The sequence below is a fragment of the Pholcus phalangioides genome, unplaced genomic scaffold (genome assembly GCF_987345545.1).
Source record: "Pholcus phalangioides strain wild (caught in Gottingen) unplaced genomic scaffold, Ppha-v1.0 ptg000015l_1, whole genome shotgun sequence".
Classification (NCBI taxonomy): domain Eukaryota; kingdom Metazoa; phylum Arthropoda; class Arachnida; order Araneae; family Pholcidae; genus Pholcus; species Pholcus phalangioides.
In genome coordinates, this window is record NW_028301608.1 from 92,563,242 (window position 1) to 92,583,620 (window position 20,379).

The 20,379-nt window shown below is 35.7% G+C and overlaps 1 protein-coding gene across 2 annotated transcripts; it reads right to left on the reverse strand.

Annotated features, from left to right (window-relative positions):
* Positions 1-2,506: 2,506 nt before the first annotated feature.
* On the reverse strand, positions 2,507-19,847 carry LOC149077054 (uncharacterized). Of its 2 annotated transcripts, none has more exons than XM_089244792.1 (7): positions 19,787-19,847; positions 17,726-17,829; positions 15,976-16,074; positions 14,018-14,225; positions 12,126-12,339; positions 8,778-8,858; positions 2,507-5,575 (listed from the first exon to the last, which is right to left on the reverse strand). In XM_089244792.1, exons 2-7 carry the CDS (start codon positions 17,824-17,826, stop codon positions 5,007-5,009), a joined length of 1,272 nt encoding a protein of 423 aa, XP_089100918.1. In that variant the 5' UTR covers positions 17,827-17,829; positions 19,787-19,847; the 3' UTR covers positions 2,507-5,006. The 2 variants fall into 2 exon arrangements, with proteins under 2 accessions (XP_089100918.1, XP_089100917.1); XM_089244791.1 differs by having other exon boundaries at positions 19,711-19,837.
* Between the last annotated feature and the right edge of the window lie 532 nt (positions 19,848-20,379).

A 20,379-nucleotide genomic window follows, 5' to 3' on the forward strand; every position in this document is an offset into this window, starting at 1 on the left:
CCATCAGTTTGTTTCTTTTTTATCATGGTACTCTTTTTTTTGTACAAGGTGTAACTGGTAAAAAAGGGTGAATCACCCCTTCTTACAAACATTTGAACAGCCCAATACACTGCCACATGAACATTACATTCTTCCTTATGTTACCTGATATCTGCGCTTGTTTTTTGAAATTTCTCAACAGGTATTTGTTCGTGCAGTAGATGGTTATGTAAAAGTTGTTAGTGCATTGCGTAATGAAGCAGAGAATCAATATGAAATTCTGTTTCAAATTTGGCAAAACTTCAATGGATACCCGTGAAATGTGTATGGAGATGAGCAGTGTTTTCAGTGTGAATCACTGAAATATCTTTGTGAAGTTCACGAAAGTCTTGAAGATGAGCATCGTTGTGGGAGACCAGTGATGAGCACAACAGCAACAAATGTTGATACAGTTCAGAAGTTATTGTTACGAGATCATCATTTGTCCACCTGAATTATGAACGCAAACTCTATCCGTGATGAGCTAAGCAACGAACAAAAACAACAGCGAATGGAGTCATGCAGCAACTTCATCAATACGGCAGATAAGGCCACGTTTTTACAGTCAATTGTTACTGGAGACAACCCACAAATTTAAATACTGTCTTGTGAGATACAGCTTCATCTCCGTACACATTTCATAGCGAGCTTCTGTTGCAGTTTTATTTAATTTAAAACAATTTCATACTGATTCTTTGTTCCATTACACAATGCACTAACAATTTTTACGTTACAGCTACTGCATGAACAAAACGTCTGCCGAAAAATTTGAAAAACAAGCGCAGATGTTAGGTAACACATAGGGAAGAATATAATACAGTCGAATCCCGTTATAATGAACGCCAAGAGACCTGAGGAATCACTTCGTTAAAACGGAATTTCGTTATAAAGGAATTCCAGGTTACCTGATGACTTTTCTTTCCGAGCTCGCCTCGGCATAATATCCGGAAAATAACTGTTTCTTTGATATCTCTGGCTGAGAAAGAAGCCATCTATATCTCTCTAATGGCCATTATAGTTCTGAGGAAAACTAAAATGTATGATCTATGTAAACATATGAAATGATAATCCATTCTGATTACGATAATTATGTTTGATTATATTGACACTATTATAATAATTGATTAATCGACAGGGCTGCTATTAGAGAGGATCAGGTGGGTCTGGTGCCCCAGGTGCCAGACTCGAGGGTGCACCAAAATGTGTAATTGCCCGACTGACCAAGCATCTAGTTGCAGCCCTGTTAACCGATATTCAGCGCTATTTTGGCATCCTAAAATTTAGGTTGCAATGCAACAGAAACGATTGGCAAGAAAAACTGATATGGACCAGTACCATGTACCAGCAACCTCTAAAATAGTTATTTATTCCCACCCCCACAATCAACTAGACCAAGGGTTCTCAAACTGTGTATCTCCAACCTTTGTTAGGGTGACCACTCCGCGGCACCCCTGACAAAGGTTTTTCGAAAATATTCTTTGTTAAACAGCTCTGGGGAGCTGGTGGAGCTCGTGGATAAGCATTGAATAGGAAGCAGGCACTGCAGGTGGAAGAAGTTTGAGAACACCTGAACTAGACCATACATGCTCAACCCATGACACACAGGCCAAATGTGACCCTCGGAGTCATCTGGTGTTGCCCGTGATCTCAAAACCAATTTTGAAAGAATGAACCAAGCGGCACATTTTCAGTTCCCTGGAGTGGCTCTTTATCCTCTCTCCACTGCCTTCAATGTTTCCATCTAGCATTTATATACCCAGGAAAAGAAAGCATACGTAATTCCCCCCCCCACCCACAAAGTGCAGGGCAAATAAACTCCATTGAAAATTATTTTTCTCATAATGATAGCATATATGTTTTTTGACTTCATGCCCAAAGTGGCCGTTGTTTGGAGGTTACTCCGTATTTTCCTCCATATAATCCTCGGATTATCTGTTAAAAAAAGTGGATTATCTACCGCTGCAGACAATCTGCAGAAAATGATATTCTGATGAGTCTAAATTTAAAGGTTTTTGATTGAAATGTAAATTATGTTTTGTGTGTAAATAATGGTAGTGTTTCATAAATAAATTTCATTAATTAGCGTATCAATGGATTGATTATTGAAACACAAGGTAATTGTTTTTTTTCTTAATCCTGCGGATTACGTGCCACAGCAGATTATACGCAGGAAAATACAGTACAAGTAATGTTAAGTCTATGAGACGTGTTCGGTTTGAATAAAGCATGGCCGTTCAGAGGTAGCCATTAGAGGTGGTGTTAAGTCGGGTTTTCCAAGCAGCATAATTTCTGGGCTGTGTGCAGAGTGAAAACACTGATTGGTAAAAAAAAACCTTGAATTTCAGGTTTTTAACCAATCAACATTTTTACACTGCACACGCTGCAGAAATTCTGCTCCTAGAAAAACCCGGCTTTACTGTAATATGAAAAAAATCCATAAGAAATAATTAAACTTCTGGAGAAATAAAACACATTTAATAGTTTCTGAACAATTTTTTGGGAAAAGCACTCACTCCGCACTCACATGCGTACAGAAAAGGCAAGCCCTTTAGAAATAACAGTAAAACTAAAAATTAATAACAAGGTACAGTCGAATCCTGTTATAACGAACTCCAAGAGACCAGAAAAATCACTTCGTTATAACGAAATTCCAAGTTTTATTCCTATGTAAATTTATCTGGGAGATTTCTAATCCAGATAAATTTACATAGAAATTTTATTCTAAAGAATTATTACATAGGAATTATTCTAAAATCCTTAGAAAAGAATTTGTTAAAATGAGATTTTTTTTCCGCTGTAACGGTATTAGACTAATATCAAACATGGAAAGTGGGAAAAATGATAATAATAAAGATAACCTCCATGCAAAGAATGAGGTTAAAACATATCTTTACACATATAATGCAAATTAAAAATTCTACACAATCGGCAAAACCAAAACTACAACTTTTTCCTTCCGACTTTTCAAGCAAATCTGTAGAGAATATTTAAAAGGAAAAAATTGCGGTATACAAAGACTCTCTACTTGCTTAAAAAATTTTTATGAAATGAGTCGGCCAGTTGCAAAAGTCTATAATCAGGATTTTCATGTCATTTTGTTCACTGAACTAACCTCTGTGGGATCCTGTAGATCAAAAACTCACAAAACATTTCTAAACCTTCGAAAAAAATGAGGTTTAAAAATCCAATATCGCTGCAAAACTCTGTATAAATCTACTGAGAAATTGATTTTTATGCAGAAACTGATATTTGGAAAAGAAAAATGATTTGTCCCCTCCAGGAATCGAACCCGACCCCCCCTTGCATACCGGGCAAGTGCGCTAACCAATCCACCAGAGACACTTTTCAATTCCTTATAACACGCATTAGTGCACTTGCCCGGTATGCAAGGGGGATCCGGGTTCGATTCCCGGAGGAGACAAATCACTTTTCTTTCGAAATATCAGTTTTGCATAACATCCAGAAAATTCAATTTCTCAGTATATTTCAGGCCGAAAAATACCATCTATGTGTAAATCTTTTTTGCAAACTGCTGCATAACTCGTTAAAGTTCTATTCAACCTGCATCATGAGTTATATCCTCACCTGTATGTATTTGGTTTAGCTGCAAAACTCATTAAATCCTGGCTCTTTTTTCTTTCTCTTGTTCTTTTCCATATCACCATGGCTCTTTTTTCTTTCTCTTGTTCTTTTCCATATCATCCGCCTCCTATCAATACTTTTCACACATTTTTTGTGTTGGTAATGCTGCAAGAGAGTGGCAACACTGTTTCGCACAAGAGGGTTATCCTCTTTTTTCTGTACTGCTGGTTCATTCATGTAGTATTACTCAAAGTGATTTTATCGTCCTTTCAGTTATTTCTTCCAAAGTAATTTCAAATTAGGGATTGTCCTGCTTATGACTGGAAAAACATGACAAAGGTATCGTCAAAATTGCCAGGTGCATGACATTGTTTTTTTTAGCATGTAAGCGAATAATCCTCACCAAAGGAAAGAGTGAGACACCCTAAGTTACAAGTTACATTAGTTTTTCTACAATGCTAACGTTGGACAGCCCAAGAACATTCTGAAGAAAAATTCATCCTTTGCACATTTTCAGCCCAAAATTGCTGCTCTAGGAAACATATTTAAGAGTGCTAAATTATGAGATATTAAATGTATAGTGAAAAATGGGGGGATGAAGAGGAACTTGAGATTTTATGAACACCTGCTTGAGCAAGGGAGAAATGACCAATCAGACAAGGAGTTGGATCCTGATAATGACTTCAACGAGCTAGCGGGAGGTGGGGGCGGTTAAAATGAAGACATTGTTCCACTGTAGCTACACAGCTGATGGCACATCTACTAACATCAAACCCTCTCTTTCTTACTGTTTAAAAAATAAAGACAATGATTGGATGTTGAAAAAGCATCATCAATATTGCTAAAAAACATTCTGTAAATAATGAGAAATAGTGACGTTTTAACTTTTATTTTATATAATAAAACTGTATTTTATAAAATATTTTCTGATGTTTTTTTTTTAAAAAAAAGAACAGAAACTAATATGAAACCCTACTTTTGCCAAACTTGATAAATCTTTTGCACAGCAGCAAACTCTATAAACCCAAACAAAATTGCTAATCAACACAAAAACTATAATAAATTCAGGAAAACTGCTCATGAAATCAAAGTCTGAATAAACTCTTACATTAAAATGCCAAATTTCAAGCAGTCAGCGCACGCACGCACGCACGCACGCACGCACACACACACACACACACAAAAAATACAAATATATATATTTTTCACTTCCCTGTAAAAGAATCCGGATGGCGCTAAGTTTTGCAACTGGCCAGCTTTTTAAAATATAAAAGTACAGAAGAAGAGAAAAAAAACACCACCATACCACTAGTAGGAATCACATGACTCTTCGTGAAAACACTGTCAAAATTTTAGTTTCGAATAATGCACTTTGGAAATGCCAAATGGGGGCTGAGATTCAAATGTCAGCATGACATTTGTGGTGTCTCGCTTTTAACGCAGGAGTGAGAGTCAATGTCTTCATAGTACTCCTTTATCATTTTTTGTTCCTGCTCCTGCATCCAAACTGGCACTATCATTGGATTAATGCTCTCCTGTATTTTCTGATGAAACTTGTACAAGTGATACAGATGTGCCGGCACTTCAATGGTCTCTCCCCTTGGGATGTAATCAACATCTTTAGGATGTTCTCTCAACAGGAAATCAAACGAGACGACTGGATTGTCCTTCTCGTCCAATGCTTGTTCATCCGCCAATGACGATCCAGAACTAGATTCATCAGTATGATCCCCAAGTCTTTTCGAATCAGAGGAACAAGATGGACCATCTACAACTGGAACATCCATGCCAGAAGCTTGACTGCTGCATTCACCAGTGGATGGACCAGCTTCATCCATTTTATCCTTATCTTCAGCTCCATCCATTTTACCTTTATCTTCATTCATTTTGTCCTTATCTTCAGCTTCATCAATTTCATCCTCATTTTCAGCTTCATCCATTTTATCCTCATCTTTAAGGCTAACATCATCGTCCTCTTAGAGGGAAAGAAAGAGATATAAAATAAAATCATAACTAGTATGTTTGTCTAAATAAATTAGTAAATACCGTAAAAGTCTATTATAATGACAGTTCACAGAGGGAAAATTGTTAATACAATGGACTTCTCATTACAAACAAAAATTTTAGTTTTTTTGCACTAGAAACATATATATATATATAAGGAGAAAAAACAAAAGAAAAAATTAACCTTTATTTTATCTTGGAACTACTTTTGTGCAATGTGCATCTATAGTTAACTGTTTATGCACATACAATTTGATTGTATAACAACATTCTTCTCTTTGTGGAATGCAACAGTTTCTGCAACTGGAGTATTTGTTGCACTAGAAAAATGTCTAATAACATTTGAAGCAAAGAAAATAATTAAGACCTGTACACCCTCTGTCCAGTATTGGAAGATTCCAAGAGGAAAGAGATGGGGGGGGGGGAGGAGGAAAAATGAATTATATGGCACATTAACAGATTGCTTAAGTGACCCATGGCAGAATTATAGAGCATTTAAGTGACCTGTGGCAAAAATTCCAGAACATTTAAGCTGCCTGTGGCACATTTTCAGATCACTCAAGTAGGTCTGTGGCAGATTCACAGATCACTTGAATGACCAACGACACAGTTCCAGAACACTTAAGCGGTCCTTGGGTCATTTAGAGATCTCTTGAGTGACAGTTTCTCTTGCCACAGTTTTAGAGCACTTAAGCGGCCCCCAGTGTAGTTCTACATCACTCAAGTTATCCACAGCTCATTCCCAGATTACATTAGTGATATGCACCATACTTACGGATCACTTGAGTGATGCGTGGCACAGTTCCAGAACACTTAAGCGGTCCTTGGGTCATTTAGAGATCTCTTGAGTGATAGTTTCTCTTGCCACAGTTTTAGAGCACTTAAGCGGCCCCCAGTGTAGTTCTACATCACTCAAGTTATCCACAGCTCATTCCCAGATTACATTAGTGATATGCACCATACTTACGGATCACTTGAGTGATGCGTGGCACAGTTCCAGAGCATTTAAGCAGGCCACGACACATTTCCAGATCACTTGAAGGATCCTCAGAACATTTAGAGATAACTAAAGCTGCTGTGTAGAGGACTTGACAATACGGAGCGTGTTAAATGCTAGTGCAGGTGCCTACAAACTAGTGAAAGGTTTTTTTTGTTTTTGGCACAATGACTAAGATGTCGTTAAGAATATTTCATAGTTTTATAAAGGGTGGTTGATGACGTGAGCATCATTCAAATCCCTCTTTTGTCATCAAAAGTCAGCTAATCAGAAACCCCCTCCCACCACATCGATGCTGCCATAATACTTGAATGTACCTTATTCCCAGCACAGACCTTATGTACCACTTACATTTTTCAGAGAAGGTCAGCTCTGGCTGACATGAGTTATTATCATTTAATACACAGAAACGAATCACATTTATTGAATAAAAAAGTTTTTGCTTAAAAGCAATTTTTATAAGATATGCATGGGTGCCAATGTCCTGCCCTAGACTTCAAAAATCTATAGATTGCCACATGACGCCACACACTTTGCTGATGAAAACATCTTACAAATAAATGGGAAATCCAGGATTTTCGGGAGGGAGATTGTATAGGGGGTGACCATATGACCTGTTTACCTGAGACATTCCTGTACTTTCCTATGATTTTGGCTACTCTATGATTTTGGCTTTTTCTTTCTGTATTTTCAACGAAGCCTACTTGAATTCATATTTTTTATTGAAATGAAGCACTGAAGTTATTCTGTCAACATTTATAAATTATATTTGGATTATTATGAATATTTTCATCTACAATATTTGTCATGTCTCCTGCCCCAAACATTTTTTGTATGGAATTAATTTCAATCCACTCTGATTTGCAGCAGGGCTTGATGTCCTGTCTTTGGCAAATTTTTTCACTGATTTTGATAGCAATCGGCAATTCTGCTGCTCACTTTTGACATTATTTTTAGCAACACTCAGTAATATGCTATATTTGGGATCCTAATTTCTCACATTTTTCTTAAAGAAACATGGTCATCCTACGAATGCAAACACCTAGGGATTTTCATCTTTGCAAAACACAACTTGAGTATTTTTAGGGATTTTTCAAAAAGATATGGAAAATTGGAAGAATCTGGCTTTTGACTGGAAAATTTCAATAAGGCTAAGAATTGGATGGCTTCTGGGTAAATCAGAAGCATTAGGAGCATGGTGTTGATGTAAATTTTACAAAAAAAGGTTATGCTTCAAAGTTATTCTGGAGGTGGGGTTAATGGATAATATATACAGGATGTAACTAAACCGATGGTCAGAACTTAAGGGGAGATAGAATTCACAAAAACAAGCAACTTTCATCATACAATGTGGGGTCGGAAATAATAAAGGATAATTGTATAATTGTATATAGGAAACAAGGGATAATTGTATTTGTATTTGTGTATTTGTATTTGTAAAAAAAAAAGAATCTTTAAAGATTCTCTTATTGTAGTTATTTCAATAATAAATTTATTATTGAAACCTTTAAAACAAACAAAATGCTCAAACAAGCAACCAACAGCTGCAATACAGGTGCCAGCCACGTCAGTTAAGGTTAGCAGCTGAATAACAGATTCTACGAAAGGCACTGTTTCATCTATTTCAGAGAAAGTACCCTCTCACGACTGACTCATTTTTCAGACTCCACATTGTATGGATGAAAAATGTTTGTCTTGCAAGTTCCATCACCCCTAACAGTTCTGACCATTGGTTTAGTTACACCCTGTATATAAGAGATAAAGGTCCATTTTCGTCAATTAGGATAACCTTACTAATTTGCGGTACTTCCATTACACTACACATAGGTATGGGACATCAAGTCATATTTCAATAAATATATTCTTTATGAAACAAGCAAGCTCCATAGAAAGGCATGCTAAAGAAACTCTTTACACAGATCTCCTGTAATATTACCCTTTTGTTACATGGTGCCCTTTACCTCCAGCATACAGATACATTGAATGCATGAACAGCAAACAAAATAATAATAGAGTTATATGAATAATTTTGGATGTGTTGAAATGTATGAATGAGAAGAACTTGTAGTAATATTGCAGAAAAAACTTCTTACATAGGTATTTCATGTGGAGAGAGAGCCTTGTTTCCTTTTAATAAATACTGTGACTCCAAAATACTTGGGTTCATTACACTTACCATTTAGTAGTTGCTGTAAGATTTTCAAATCCCCAGGCTTCAAATCACCTGAAGGTACAAATTTATGAGGACCCATGAAATCTATAAAAACAAAGGAAGAACATATAACAATGGTAGTCATGACTGTAATGCTTTTTCTTGTTGGGCGATTCAAATGAAAAATAAAAACAAACATCTGTAAATAAAACTTGAATTGAGAGTGTGAACAGCATATGGCACAAAAGTTTTCCACAAAAATTGAAATTTGGAAATAAAATCTGAAGATAGACAATTTTTGTGTACTGTTGTATCATTGTGTGAGAATTGTCATTTTAAATGATTTTTTTTCATGTTAGTGTGATGAATTCTGCCACAAAACCAGATTGGCAAGTTTCAAAGCTGTTGTATAAATCAGTGGTGATATTGAAAGTATAAAGAAATGCGAGTCAAAATAGCAATTTTCAAGACAAAACCTATATTTTCTTGTATATAATCTGCATATGCAAATTTTGCTGCTCTGAGAAAAAAAAAACATCACTGAATGGCACCATATATCCACAGTGCCATATAATCTGCATGTGAATACTGTATTTATAAATAATGAAATCATAAGGAATGGAAGAGATGTTTGTCCTGCGCTTCTGTAGGAAAAAATGTAGATTTCCCTATTTGTGTGTGTATCTTTTTGCCACCTATAAATCTTAGGAAAAGTATTATTTAACAAATTAGTTTTAAAAAAATATAAATTTCTATATCGACGTCTGCAAGAAAAAAATCAGGAGATGAGGCGTAGCAGTATACAATCTGCACCAAGAAATTCAGATTTTTTTTCAATATATACTGTATTTATTTACACAATATTGCTTGGTTGAGGCCTATACAAGGGAATGCAGTGGTGAAGTTTGACAGAGATGATTGTATAATCAATATATATATATATAATGTTTGGTAGGAGGTTGTTCCAGTCAGTTACTGTTCGAGGAAAGAAACTAAATTTGAAACAATCTGTGGATGCAAAGATGGGTTTCAATTTTTGTGAATGGTTAATTCTTTTTGAAAAGTATGAAGCTGGAGTTAGAAAATTGGAAGTGTCAATATGAAAATGGCCATGAAGGATTTTGAACAAGAAAGTTAATCGAGAGATATATCTACAGGTGAAAAATGGTTGCATATTGAGTTGCCGCTTCAGTTCAGTGGCGGAGGATGACCAACAGTTAAGAATGAAGTGGGTGGATTTATTTTGAATAGATTCCAATTTGTCTATGAGAGAGTATGGGGGTCCCCGATTTCACAGGCATATGAGAGTACGGGAAGGATGTAGATTTGGAAGTAGAGGTGAGGGGTGGAGTTTTTGAGGTTTCAATGAAGAAGTAAAATGAAAAGTAGGAATTAATTTAAGAAATAACTCCAGAACTAGCGATAGTTTTGACTGATTGAAAAATTATAATTCCTGCTTCATTGAACATTCAGTATTGAGGAAAAGAATTTTAATCACAGAGTAAACTAATTGAAAATTAGGTTAATGAATAAAAAAAATTAAAAATTTATGAAAAAAATAAATCAAAACTAATGAGAAGCAGCAGTTTCAGAATTAATGAAAATTCACAATTCATGAAAGACATAATTTTAGAATTTGTGAATTTTTGACCCCCCTCCTCTGTTTATTTAGGACCCTAGGCCAGACACAGGATCCCACCAGTGGAGTCAACCAAACATAGGGTGCTCAAGTGACCACAGTTTGTAACCTACTAAGAACCCTCCAGGAATTTATTCAGAAATCCCCTGTAAAATAATACCCTGACCGGTGTTCGCCAATACACATTTTAGATGCATGATTCAGGCATTAAAAATTCAATATTATTCCGCTGAAATTTTGTTGCGAGAAAATGCTTTGAATTGCAGGTAATTTTTTTAATAGTGTTATTTCCATGTTTTTCATAAAAAAAGAAAAAAATAACCCCTCTTCTTACAACACTACCCCTTGAAATTTTGGGGATGAGTGAAATTCATCTTAAAAAATATTTTTTCGGATGACACTGGCCCGACTTCCACCATCTCACCATAAAAATCTTATGTCATTACCTGTGAATAAACAAAATAAGGAGTTGAATTAATAAATATAGTTTATATACTTATATATGTTACTCTCTAAAATCATACCTCCTCTTATGAGAGATCATCTTATATGAGTTAATATTGTATTTGTAGAGATGATATGCTGGATATTGAACACATGAAAGTTCTCACGTTGGTGAGTGGTACATATAATATTCACAGTGTTGATACATGCTAACAATGTTGGCCACCACTGACTTATTTTAACTTGAATCTTACATTTTTAATTTTTTTATTTATGAAATAAACAAATTCAATTTTTTATCAATGTGAGATTGGTTTGCTGCACAGCTTCCAGATCTGCCAACCTTCAAAGGTAAAAATCCTGTAATTTTCTCACAAAAATCCGGCAATTTACTTGAAAATCTGGCAAGCATGCTATACATTTAATTTTATTGCCATGATAAGAACGTACACAGATGTGCCAACTTTTGGAATCTAGAAATCCGGAGCTTCTCCAGAGTGGGTTTTTTGATGGCTACTCAACAGCCAAAAAGCTGAATGTTTTGCATTGTTCTGCAATGAGCCCTCAGCTAACATAAATGTTCTGCAGTAAAATTTCCAATAAAATTGGTTTTTTTTTACATTTTCCTTAACATTTTTCTAGATTTGTCACAGATTTCGGCATACTATGCTTTGGGGCCTGACGGAAGTGACGTCTTCAACTGGGTAGGTAGGTTCTGCAAACTACGGATGTTCTCTATAGGTGCTTTTCTCAACAGCAATCATAGTCATTGATGTCACGATACCGTGAAAGATCAAGGAATATCCAAAAAATTTCTATCTAAAAGAAATCAAAAAGAATTTTCTTCAAAATCTTATTTTCTGCTAAAATCTGGAGAGCCAGGCAAAAAAATCCAGTCTCAGACTTGAATCTGGAGAGTTGGCAGGTCTGATGCTTCTCTCTCTCTCTCTCTCTGAGTGTGGATTCATTTCTTGAAGATGCTCTACAAATAAATATTAAATCTGTGTACCAAATGCACTATCGGTACTGGTTTGGTTCTCGGGACAACTGTCGATCGGCAATGACAAAACTAGCTGAGCCTTATACGTGGGATCATTTTGACAAAAAAAGAAAAAGAACACTTAAATCACAAGCACGATTGGAGCACCAGACTGCCATCAAAAACTCTGAATTGAGCCTACTTGACAAAGTGCTATATGGTCATTTCCATAATCGACTAGCTGCCGAATATTTAATCATACCTTAATCTTAATAATCATCATTAATAAATCAATAAGTAGAAGAATTACTTTTAAAAAACTCTCTTTCCATACTCAAATTCTTCTTGTTCATGAATTGTTTCATATCTGTATACAGATAATTGAGAACTACGTTGGTCATTGCCGAAGGCACGGGAGGAATATTTCCTTCCAAAGTATCTGCTAAATACTCATAGACATCCTTAAAGTTCGGGAAACCTTCATACTGATATGGCTCCTCCTCTTTGGCAAAGACTCGAAACAACTTTAAAAGAAACAGAACAAAAACACAGTAAAACAAAACTCATTTGAGGCATGTTTAAGACATTTCGGATACAACTGCTACAAGCATTTTTATTTGCAAATTTTTTTGAAATAATAAAAAAAAATGTTCACTGGAAATTATTTACTGGTTCTCATACACTATTCAAAATTAATTGTTCAAATTAAAATCTTTTAAATTAAAAATTTCTTAAGACTATGAATTAGTTTCCGTATTACAGTGTCATAGAAATCTGTCACCTGTTGAGAAACTAGTAATAAACATGTTCGTAATGTGTGGGGAATATTCGAGTGTGAAGCCCCCCCATTCTTTTTTGCCTTCATCCACTAGAATTTTGGGCACTCAGCACACACAAATGTTACAGTAACAGCTTCATAAAGACAATTATGTTGGATATTTCTACAAAACACCCATTTGATTCCTTTAGTATGAGACTGTAATTTCCACAAATTGTTACCCCCGATCCTTCAATTCAAGTGTTTCGCCAGAGATCACAGGCAGACTATCTTTCTTCTGTTCGTCATGAACATCGTTTTACCTATGCTTGCCGGAACACCAGAGTTTGAATACTCGAGGATCTCCGCCTTCAATAATTCATGAATTACAATGTAACACATCCCCTACACCCTTGGACCCCTGTATATCAGTGGTTTTAAACCTTGTGGGGCCCTTTTTAATCTATATAATTTGTTTGGCCAAACACTGTAGGCCTTTTTTTTAAATTTATTTATCCACCTCACTGACTATTTCATGGTATTTGAATAGCCAAGGAGCCCCTGGGAAGTACACAGAGAAGACGTGATTCTGCAAGGTCATCGCCAAGTTGACATTTTTCGTGATAATTATGTCCATGTCAGCTATAGCAACCCATCATATTGCAGTCACGATGCTGTAATAATTTCTTTCTTTCAAAATTTGACAGATAAAACTATGTCTATATTATTAACAAATTTCTCTCTCTCTCGTCATATGGAGTTAATCCAATACAGCTACTATATATAGCCCTGCATCACACATGAGAGATAAAAAAAATGGATTTGGGGCCTACCGGACCATTTTACTTCAGCACATTGAACATTAGACAGGGATTTCTACTCACTTCACAAATCATCATTGCAGAAATGTTTAGTCAGACTTTGGCCAAAACTCTTCGGGCTCTGGCAGTAACACTATATGTGTAGGACTAGACCCCATAAGGTGCCTGTTATGTCATAATCATATGACAAACAAGTTGAGGGGGGGGGGAGAACTAGGATTGCCTTAAGTCTGTGAGCGTGTGTAAGCATCCTACTGGCCTGCATGCCAAAACTCTATTTTAAATGAATATAAAGTCTATTATTTTTGTTTATCAAGGATGTTGTAAAATAATCAAATAAATTGTCTCTCTCTATTCAATGTCCAGCCCAGTACCTCCTCAAGCTCAGCACTTTGGGATGTTAGCCAAGTTACCTAGCACAGATACGGTATCATCTTTTCTGTATGTCATTGTTACAAACCAAATTTTAAAACCTTATCATATGATTTTTTCACCTTCAGTACTGCCATCTTGGGAATTTATCACTTTCATATACATGTAGACTAATAATACAGCAATAATAATGAATGAAAATTATTTTTGTGACAACATTTCAGAAGCATTTAAATATAATGAGTTTCTTACCTCGGCAAAGACGCTACTGTAGTTGGTGCCCTTGAACCTGGGCTGGATAAAATTTGTGACTGCTTTCCTCCAAAGAGCTATGGGTGGGAACCCCTTGATTTCTTTGAAGTCATTGGAATGTTTCTTCGAGAACAGCTTGTACAAGGGATTCTCATTGCTAGCTGCGTTTTTCTTGAAAACTCTGTCGGACCATTTTAGCATGAAACACCTGAAAGTAAAAATGAATTTCAAAAAGTTCTGACACATTTTTACAATGTAGCCCGTTGAATTTCATACAGCTTTGTGAATGGAACACAGCTACGAGCATTTGTTTATTTAAAAATAGGAATAGTCTAATCTAATTTTTACGAATACTGTTACAGTAAAAAAAATTTGTTTTAATGCACACTTTTCTAATCCCTCAGGTAAGTTTACATAGGAACAATGAAAAAACCTGGAATTCCTTTATAACAAAATTTCGTTATAATGAAGTGATTTCTCTGGTCTCTTGGAGTTTTTTTACCACAAGATTCGACTGTAAATGCAATGTCCTAAAAGTTTATAGACTCTCGTTGTTTTCTGTATAACCTTTGTGTTAAATTAATACTAGTGAAACTTGTCTAAGAGGGAATCAAAATATAGTCTGTTCAAAAATTAGTGCTTTGATTTTCACTTTTATAAAATGGAAATGTCTAAAACGAAATATTATTTCAGTTATATTATTCTGTTACGGACAGGTTTCACTGTACATAGTTACTTTAATGCATATAATGTGACAGAAATACACAGAAACACAAGAAAATAATTTCATTCTTTTCGGTAAAATTTTAGTGGAGGTGGGGGAACTTGTGGTTTTAGGAATTTTCATTCAACTGATATCAACTACATAGAAAGTGTGTGGAGCATAATCTTATATATAAATGTGAAAATATGTCTGTATGTATGTATGTTCTTTATACAAATCTAGTTTTAGACAGATCGTTGCCAGATTTTGAATATATACCAAACAGGACTGGGATTGAACCATAGGCTACTTTAAAAGTTCGTGAGAGCTGGGCAAATGCCCAAAATGAGCAAAAAAACTGTCGGGCAACAATGATTTTGGGGCCTGAACAATCACTTTCAGAAAGTTTACTTTGGTTACCATGGTTCCCAACAATGCGTTTCAGACGTGTATATGCGTTTACATATTTTGTTTGTCACATCTTTAATGCTGCCATTATAACAGTTTATTCCTTTACAATTGCTTGTCACTTTTCCAATCCTCCCAGTAATTGAAGAGAACCAAGGAAGCGTCAGGTATTTTTGCTAGTGACTCATAAAGTATAACTGTAATGGGCGACACTTCAGCTCATTAAATGCCTTGAAACATACTGTAGAAACTGAATGGTATTTGGACCAGAAACTCTTAAAAAGTTTAGTTCTTTCAATGGAAGATCACTTGTTTGATGTTATTCGTAATAATAGAAAAATTATCAGTTATAAATTAACACATATTGGTCAGAAATCATTGTGTATTTGATTATGCTCTCATTTTTTGGGACAGCCTTCATTTGTATTTGTTTTCTATTCTGGTATAAAAATGTTTTTCCCTTTCGAATGAGTTGTTAAATACCAATCACATCTGGTCTGTTATACAATATTTTTCACATATTTATGCATTTGTTTTCATTAGTCTGAAAAACAACTTTTCCCGAGATTCTACAAACTTTTGATACATAGTGTTGTACAACACTATTAGAGGCTATTTGTCACCGCATTACAAGATTCATTCAGATGATTCAATCAATGAACATTTCTCTATGTTTTACTTACCTAGAAAAGTCCATTGATCACATCTGTTGACTCTCTTACGGATTTCAAAAATATTAACCAAATCACATGTTTAAATTGGATCTACAAATGGATCCAAAACTGGAGATTCAATCATATATTAATGATCATCTTACATAAGCAAACATAATAACAATGATATATACTTCACTTCATTTTCAGACCTTGTACCAACTGCATCTGCGAGCTTGGATAAGTTTCCAAAACCATACTTCTCAAGACCATCAGCGAGTGCTCGCATTTCTCTGGAAAAACAATGTTAAGCAAGAGAGTATGAATTTTAAAAAAAATCTCATGAACTACTTTTTTTTATAAGTTGTTGGTTACTATGTAAGTTTAAATTGGTTGGTCGTAAATCGTCAGTTGGTGATGGTTTGTGAAGATTTAAATGGATCGAAAAATTAGTTGCTGTATGAAATTAAGAGTATTTCTTGACCTAAAATCTGCTATGCTGTTTGCATTTTAAAAACATAGTTTTGCTTGCTTGCTGAATTGGTACTGCGATGGAGCGTAGGCAGTTTGAACTGAACTCCCACTGTGCCTATATTAACTCCTTAACTGCCACTGAAATCTCACACGATCTACTCCACAGTGCCACCCTTTTCCAATCAGAAATAGTAAAGCTGTGTAAATACACCCATAGTGGTTAAAGCACAGACTCCCTAGGCAGTTAAGGGATTAAGCTCACAGATACATACAGTGGAACTTCAGTTTATGAGCATAATTCATTCTATGAATGCGCTTGATCTGAAACACTTGTATATCAAATCAAACTTGGCCATAAGAAATAATAGAAACTTGAATGATTCGTTCTACAACTGTTCCCTGCACACCAGTAACATTTCTTTCTTCCTGAAGATATAGTGCAAATTGGTCTACTGAACTATTGTATGTTTTACTTATTTTAAATTAAAGGCTGGAGTATTTACATAATGATATAGAAAAGCAAAGGGTTTCACTTTGGAATCCCCGCTTGCATTAACACCCAACAAGAGGGTGAGTCAGTCTTTCATGAGCTTGTGTCAAGAATGTCACTCCTGCAGTTAGCGACATCTTAATAGGCCTAAATCACACAGGGGGTCCCTTAATTAACCCTTACCTATTAAAGGGTTTCGTTAATATATATATGCATATACAATGTATTTATCATTAAAATAATAACAAAGACCCCCAAAAAATGCTTGAGCCTGGTCCCTTGACTCGCCAGCACAGTATTGCCCATAGTCAGAGAAAGCAAAATGGCTTCTTTGTAGTCGCGATCATGGGACGCTCAACAGAAAAGGTGAATATGCAAAGTTATAGCGCTCACACACACATCTTTGGTATGCATACTACTTGTATAGCAAGAAATATCTCATTCATTAAATCAAAATCTGTTGAAAAATTTGAAAACTTTTATTTATCTGGCAAAAAACGTATAAACTCATGTAAGCCGAGTTAATTATAATCCAAAGTTTTACTACATATTTGTTTTCCACACTGTGCTGCATAGTCTTATGCAGCAGTCAATACAATAAGATCCCAAGCACATCAATAAATGCAAGAAAACAATTTTTGCCGTTCCTCCCTTGAGATTGAAGAACTTTGGAGAAGTGCATGAGCAAACACTGAAAGAGGGTGAATTGTATTATAACGAAGCTTGTCTAGAGACTAGTTGTTTGCAAGTTTGGAACAAAAACGGAATTTACTATAATATTTTGCAATACATTGCCATGCACACAGAAAAAGGCAGCACGATGACAGCAAATGTCCTATTTCTACCACCACCCCCTTTCACTAACTTCAATATAGTATTTACTACCAAACTCATATGTCAAGTTTCCATGCATTTCAAACAAATTACTTTAGAAATTGCCGAGTTACTGCTTAAGAAAATCTAATATAGACATAGCTCACCTAACAGACCATATTGCTTTCTTGAAACCAGACAGATGAGGAAGTTTTGCTGGCTTGACACTCTTACAGCGCCTGGTTTTGTGAGATGGTGACTCTGCCATTTTCTAGAACAAAGAAAAAACAACCTTCAACGTTTGATCACATTCACATGTTCAACATGAGCTTCTACAGCTTTTCTATTTTTGTTCTGATATTATTAACCAATTTTTACTATTGGTCACTAATGGTTTCATATTTTATATTTTTTGGCATTTCCAGTTTTGCTATTTCCTTTTCTGCAATAATGACTGGAATGTTTGATTCACCTACATACACATATGAGTATGCATGTTTGTTTATGATGTAGATCAATGGTAGCCAACTCCTCACTATTCAAGGGCCAACACAATGGTCAGCTGCAGTGTCTTGGGCAGCACCAGCAAAAGCTCTCTGGTGTATAAGCTGTACTTGTAAAATTATGCCGATTTGTATCAGCCATAAGTAATATGGAGAAAAATGGGCAATTAAGTCATTGAAATTTTACCCCCTGGGATCTACTTTTTCATAAACTGATACATATACATTGTTTATCTGATTCTCAGCTAGTAGATGCAATGGCTGCTGTGTGGTCGTGCTGGACTCTCATCCTGGGGATCCGGGTTTGAACCGCCATTGATGGCACAGTGGTGGTTGGCTGAGGTTGGTTTTCTGCAGTTTTCCAGGTTTGAGACGCGAATGTGAGTCAGTCTACCATTTAAAAAGTCTCTCCGCAGAGAGCAGGCAGACCTACAGCACGATACTGACATAACATGAAAATTCAAGCATTTCCATCTTTACTTCAGAAAATGTAAGACAGCAGAAAATGTTCATGGCAGCATGAACATGAAACAAGCACAACTCTACAACATAGATACATTAGGGCCACACATTCACTCAGAACACACATTCTGAGTAGTAAACCAAATACAGGAGAACCTCATTAACTTGAACCCACTTAACATGAAACTCTGGTGAATGTGAAAGGAATTCTTGAACTCCATCATTCTCTATGGCAATATAATGTTAAAAAATATGCTTCATGTGAGCCTTTTAAATGGAAGATCGCTGAATGTGATTTATCAACCTGAATAAAAAAGATATGCTTTGTAGACAAACTCTGTCAAGGCAATGGTTGGGTAAATGTCGTTAATGCGCTAGCCAACGGGGGGGGGGGGGGGGGGCACGATCTTGTCATTGGGGAGAGGACTTTATTGCCCTTGAGTTTGTGTTGAGGGGAGAGGGGAAGTTACATGCACACACTCTTATTTCTGAGTCAGCTTGTCGTTGTCTTCAAAAGCTGTTGTAACAATTTAAGATCATAGATGGCACTGTGGCAGAATCAGATGATGAATAAGAAGCCAACTTTTTTACCCAATGTTTTGGGAAAATCAAGTTTCAGAAGCTTTGAAAATACTTAGGAACTTTTTAACGGAACAAAAGAACGCTTCAACTCTGAACTATTAGGATGAAATTGAAAAGTTTCCGCAACTGTGTGCTACAAAGAAAATGAAGCAGCGGGTGGCTATCGCAGGCCTAAGAATGTTTTGTGTTACCGTTTTTATCATTTTCACTGCTGGGGTTTCCCCCCCCCCCTTTGGCGAGAAAAAACCATCAGAATAAAGCATGACTCTGTTCCACTCTTGGCTTACTCTTCAAGCTTTCACATGTTGTTCTCCTGGAAGAAAGATCTCCAACACATCGCGATTGTTTTTGAAAAGGGATCCATACTCTAGCTGTTTATTTCAACGACCATTTTCAATTTGCACGATGTTGAGGATGTTTGGCGAACTAAAAAATTATGTATGCAATTACAAATCGCTAATTTGCAACCTCACTTACGGAACTCGGGCATAATTTTAAGCTTATGAGCATTTACATATACTATTTGTAAATGAAGAGAAATTAAGAGAAACTATAGGTAATTTATATTTTACTCGAACTAAATAAAAAGAAATACACAAATGAACCTGTTATCCCTTCGTTGTTACACACCACAGAGATCCCCCCTCAATGAAAAACAGAACATTTATTAATTAATTATACCTTTAGTACTACAAAGTTTCGCTTATGCGCCGGTTTCAATTCTCAAAAATACTGAACGAACGGTACGACTTTGACTTGTTTTTCCTAGCCTTTCTGTGATTGGTTATCACGAATTCATAATAAATATGACGTCATGAATACGACCCTTCATCTCAAAAATGACAGTTACCATACGTCTGGTTATTTAGAGTCCATCTGATTGTGATTTGACAAAAGGTTTGATTTTGTTCGGTTTTCTTTTATGAAAATTAATTTAAACACTGCTTTTTCATGAATGTTCTGTGAATGTTTATGATCGAATCGTGTAAGTTTCGATTTCTGCTGGGTTGACTTGTTTGTGACTGAGGAAATACGGTTATTTTTTGCAGTGAAGTTACTATCATTTGTTTAGAATCGAATCGGATTTTGAATAAACCAAACAGAAAAGCATACATGTTCGTGTCCTATCTTTGATTTTAAATTTTATCCAAACCTTATAGAAGGGAATTAGTATGAACACTGCTGCCCGGTGATCACGTGAACAGATTTGAAGATCAATAGAACACGTGCTAACATCTAGCGACGAATAAGCCATTTAAAATGTACATCAAAGT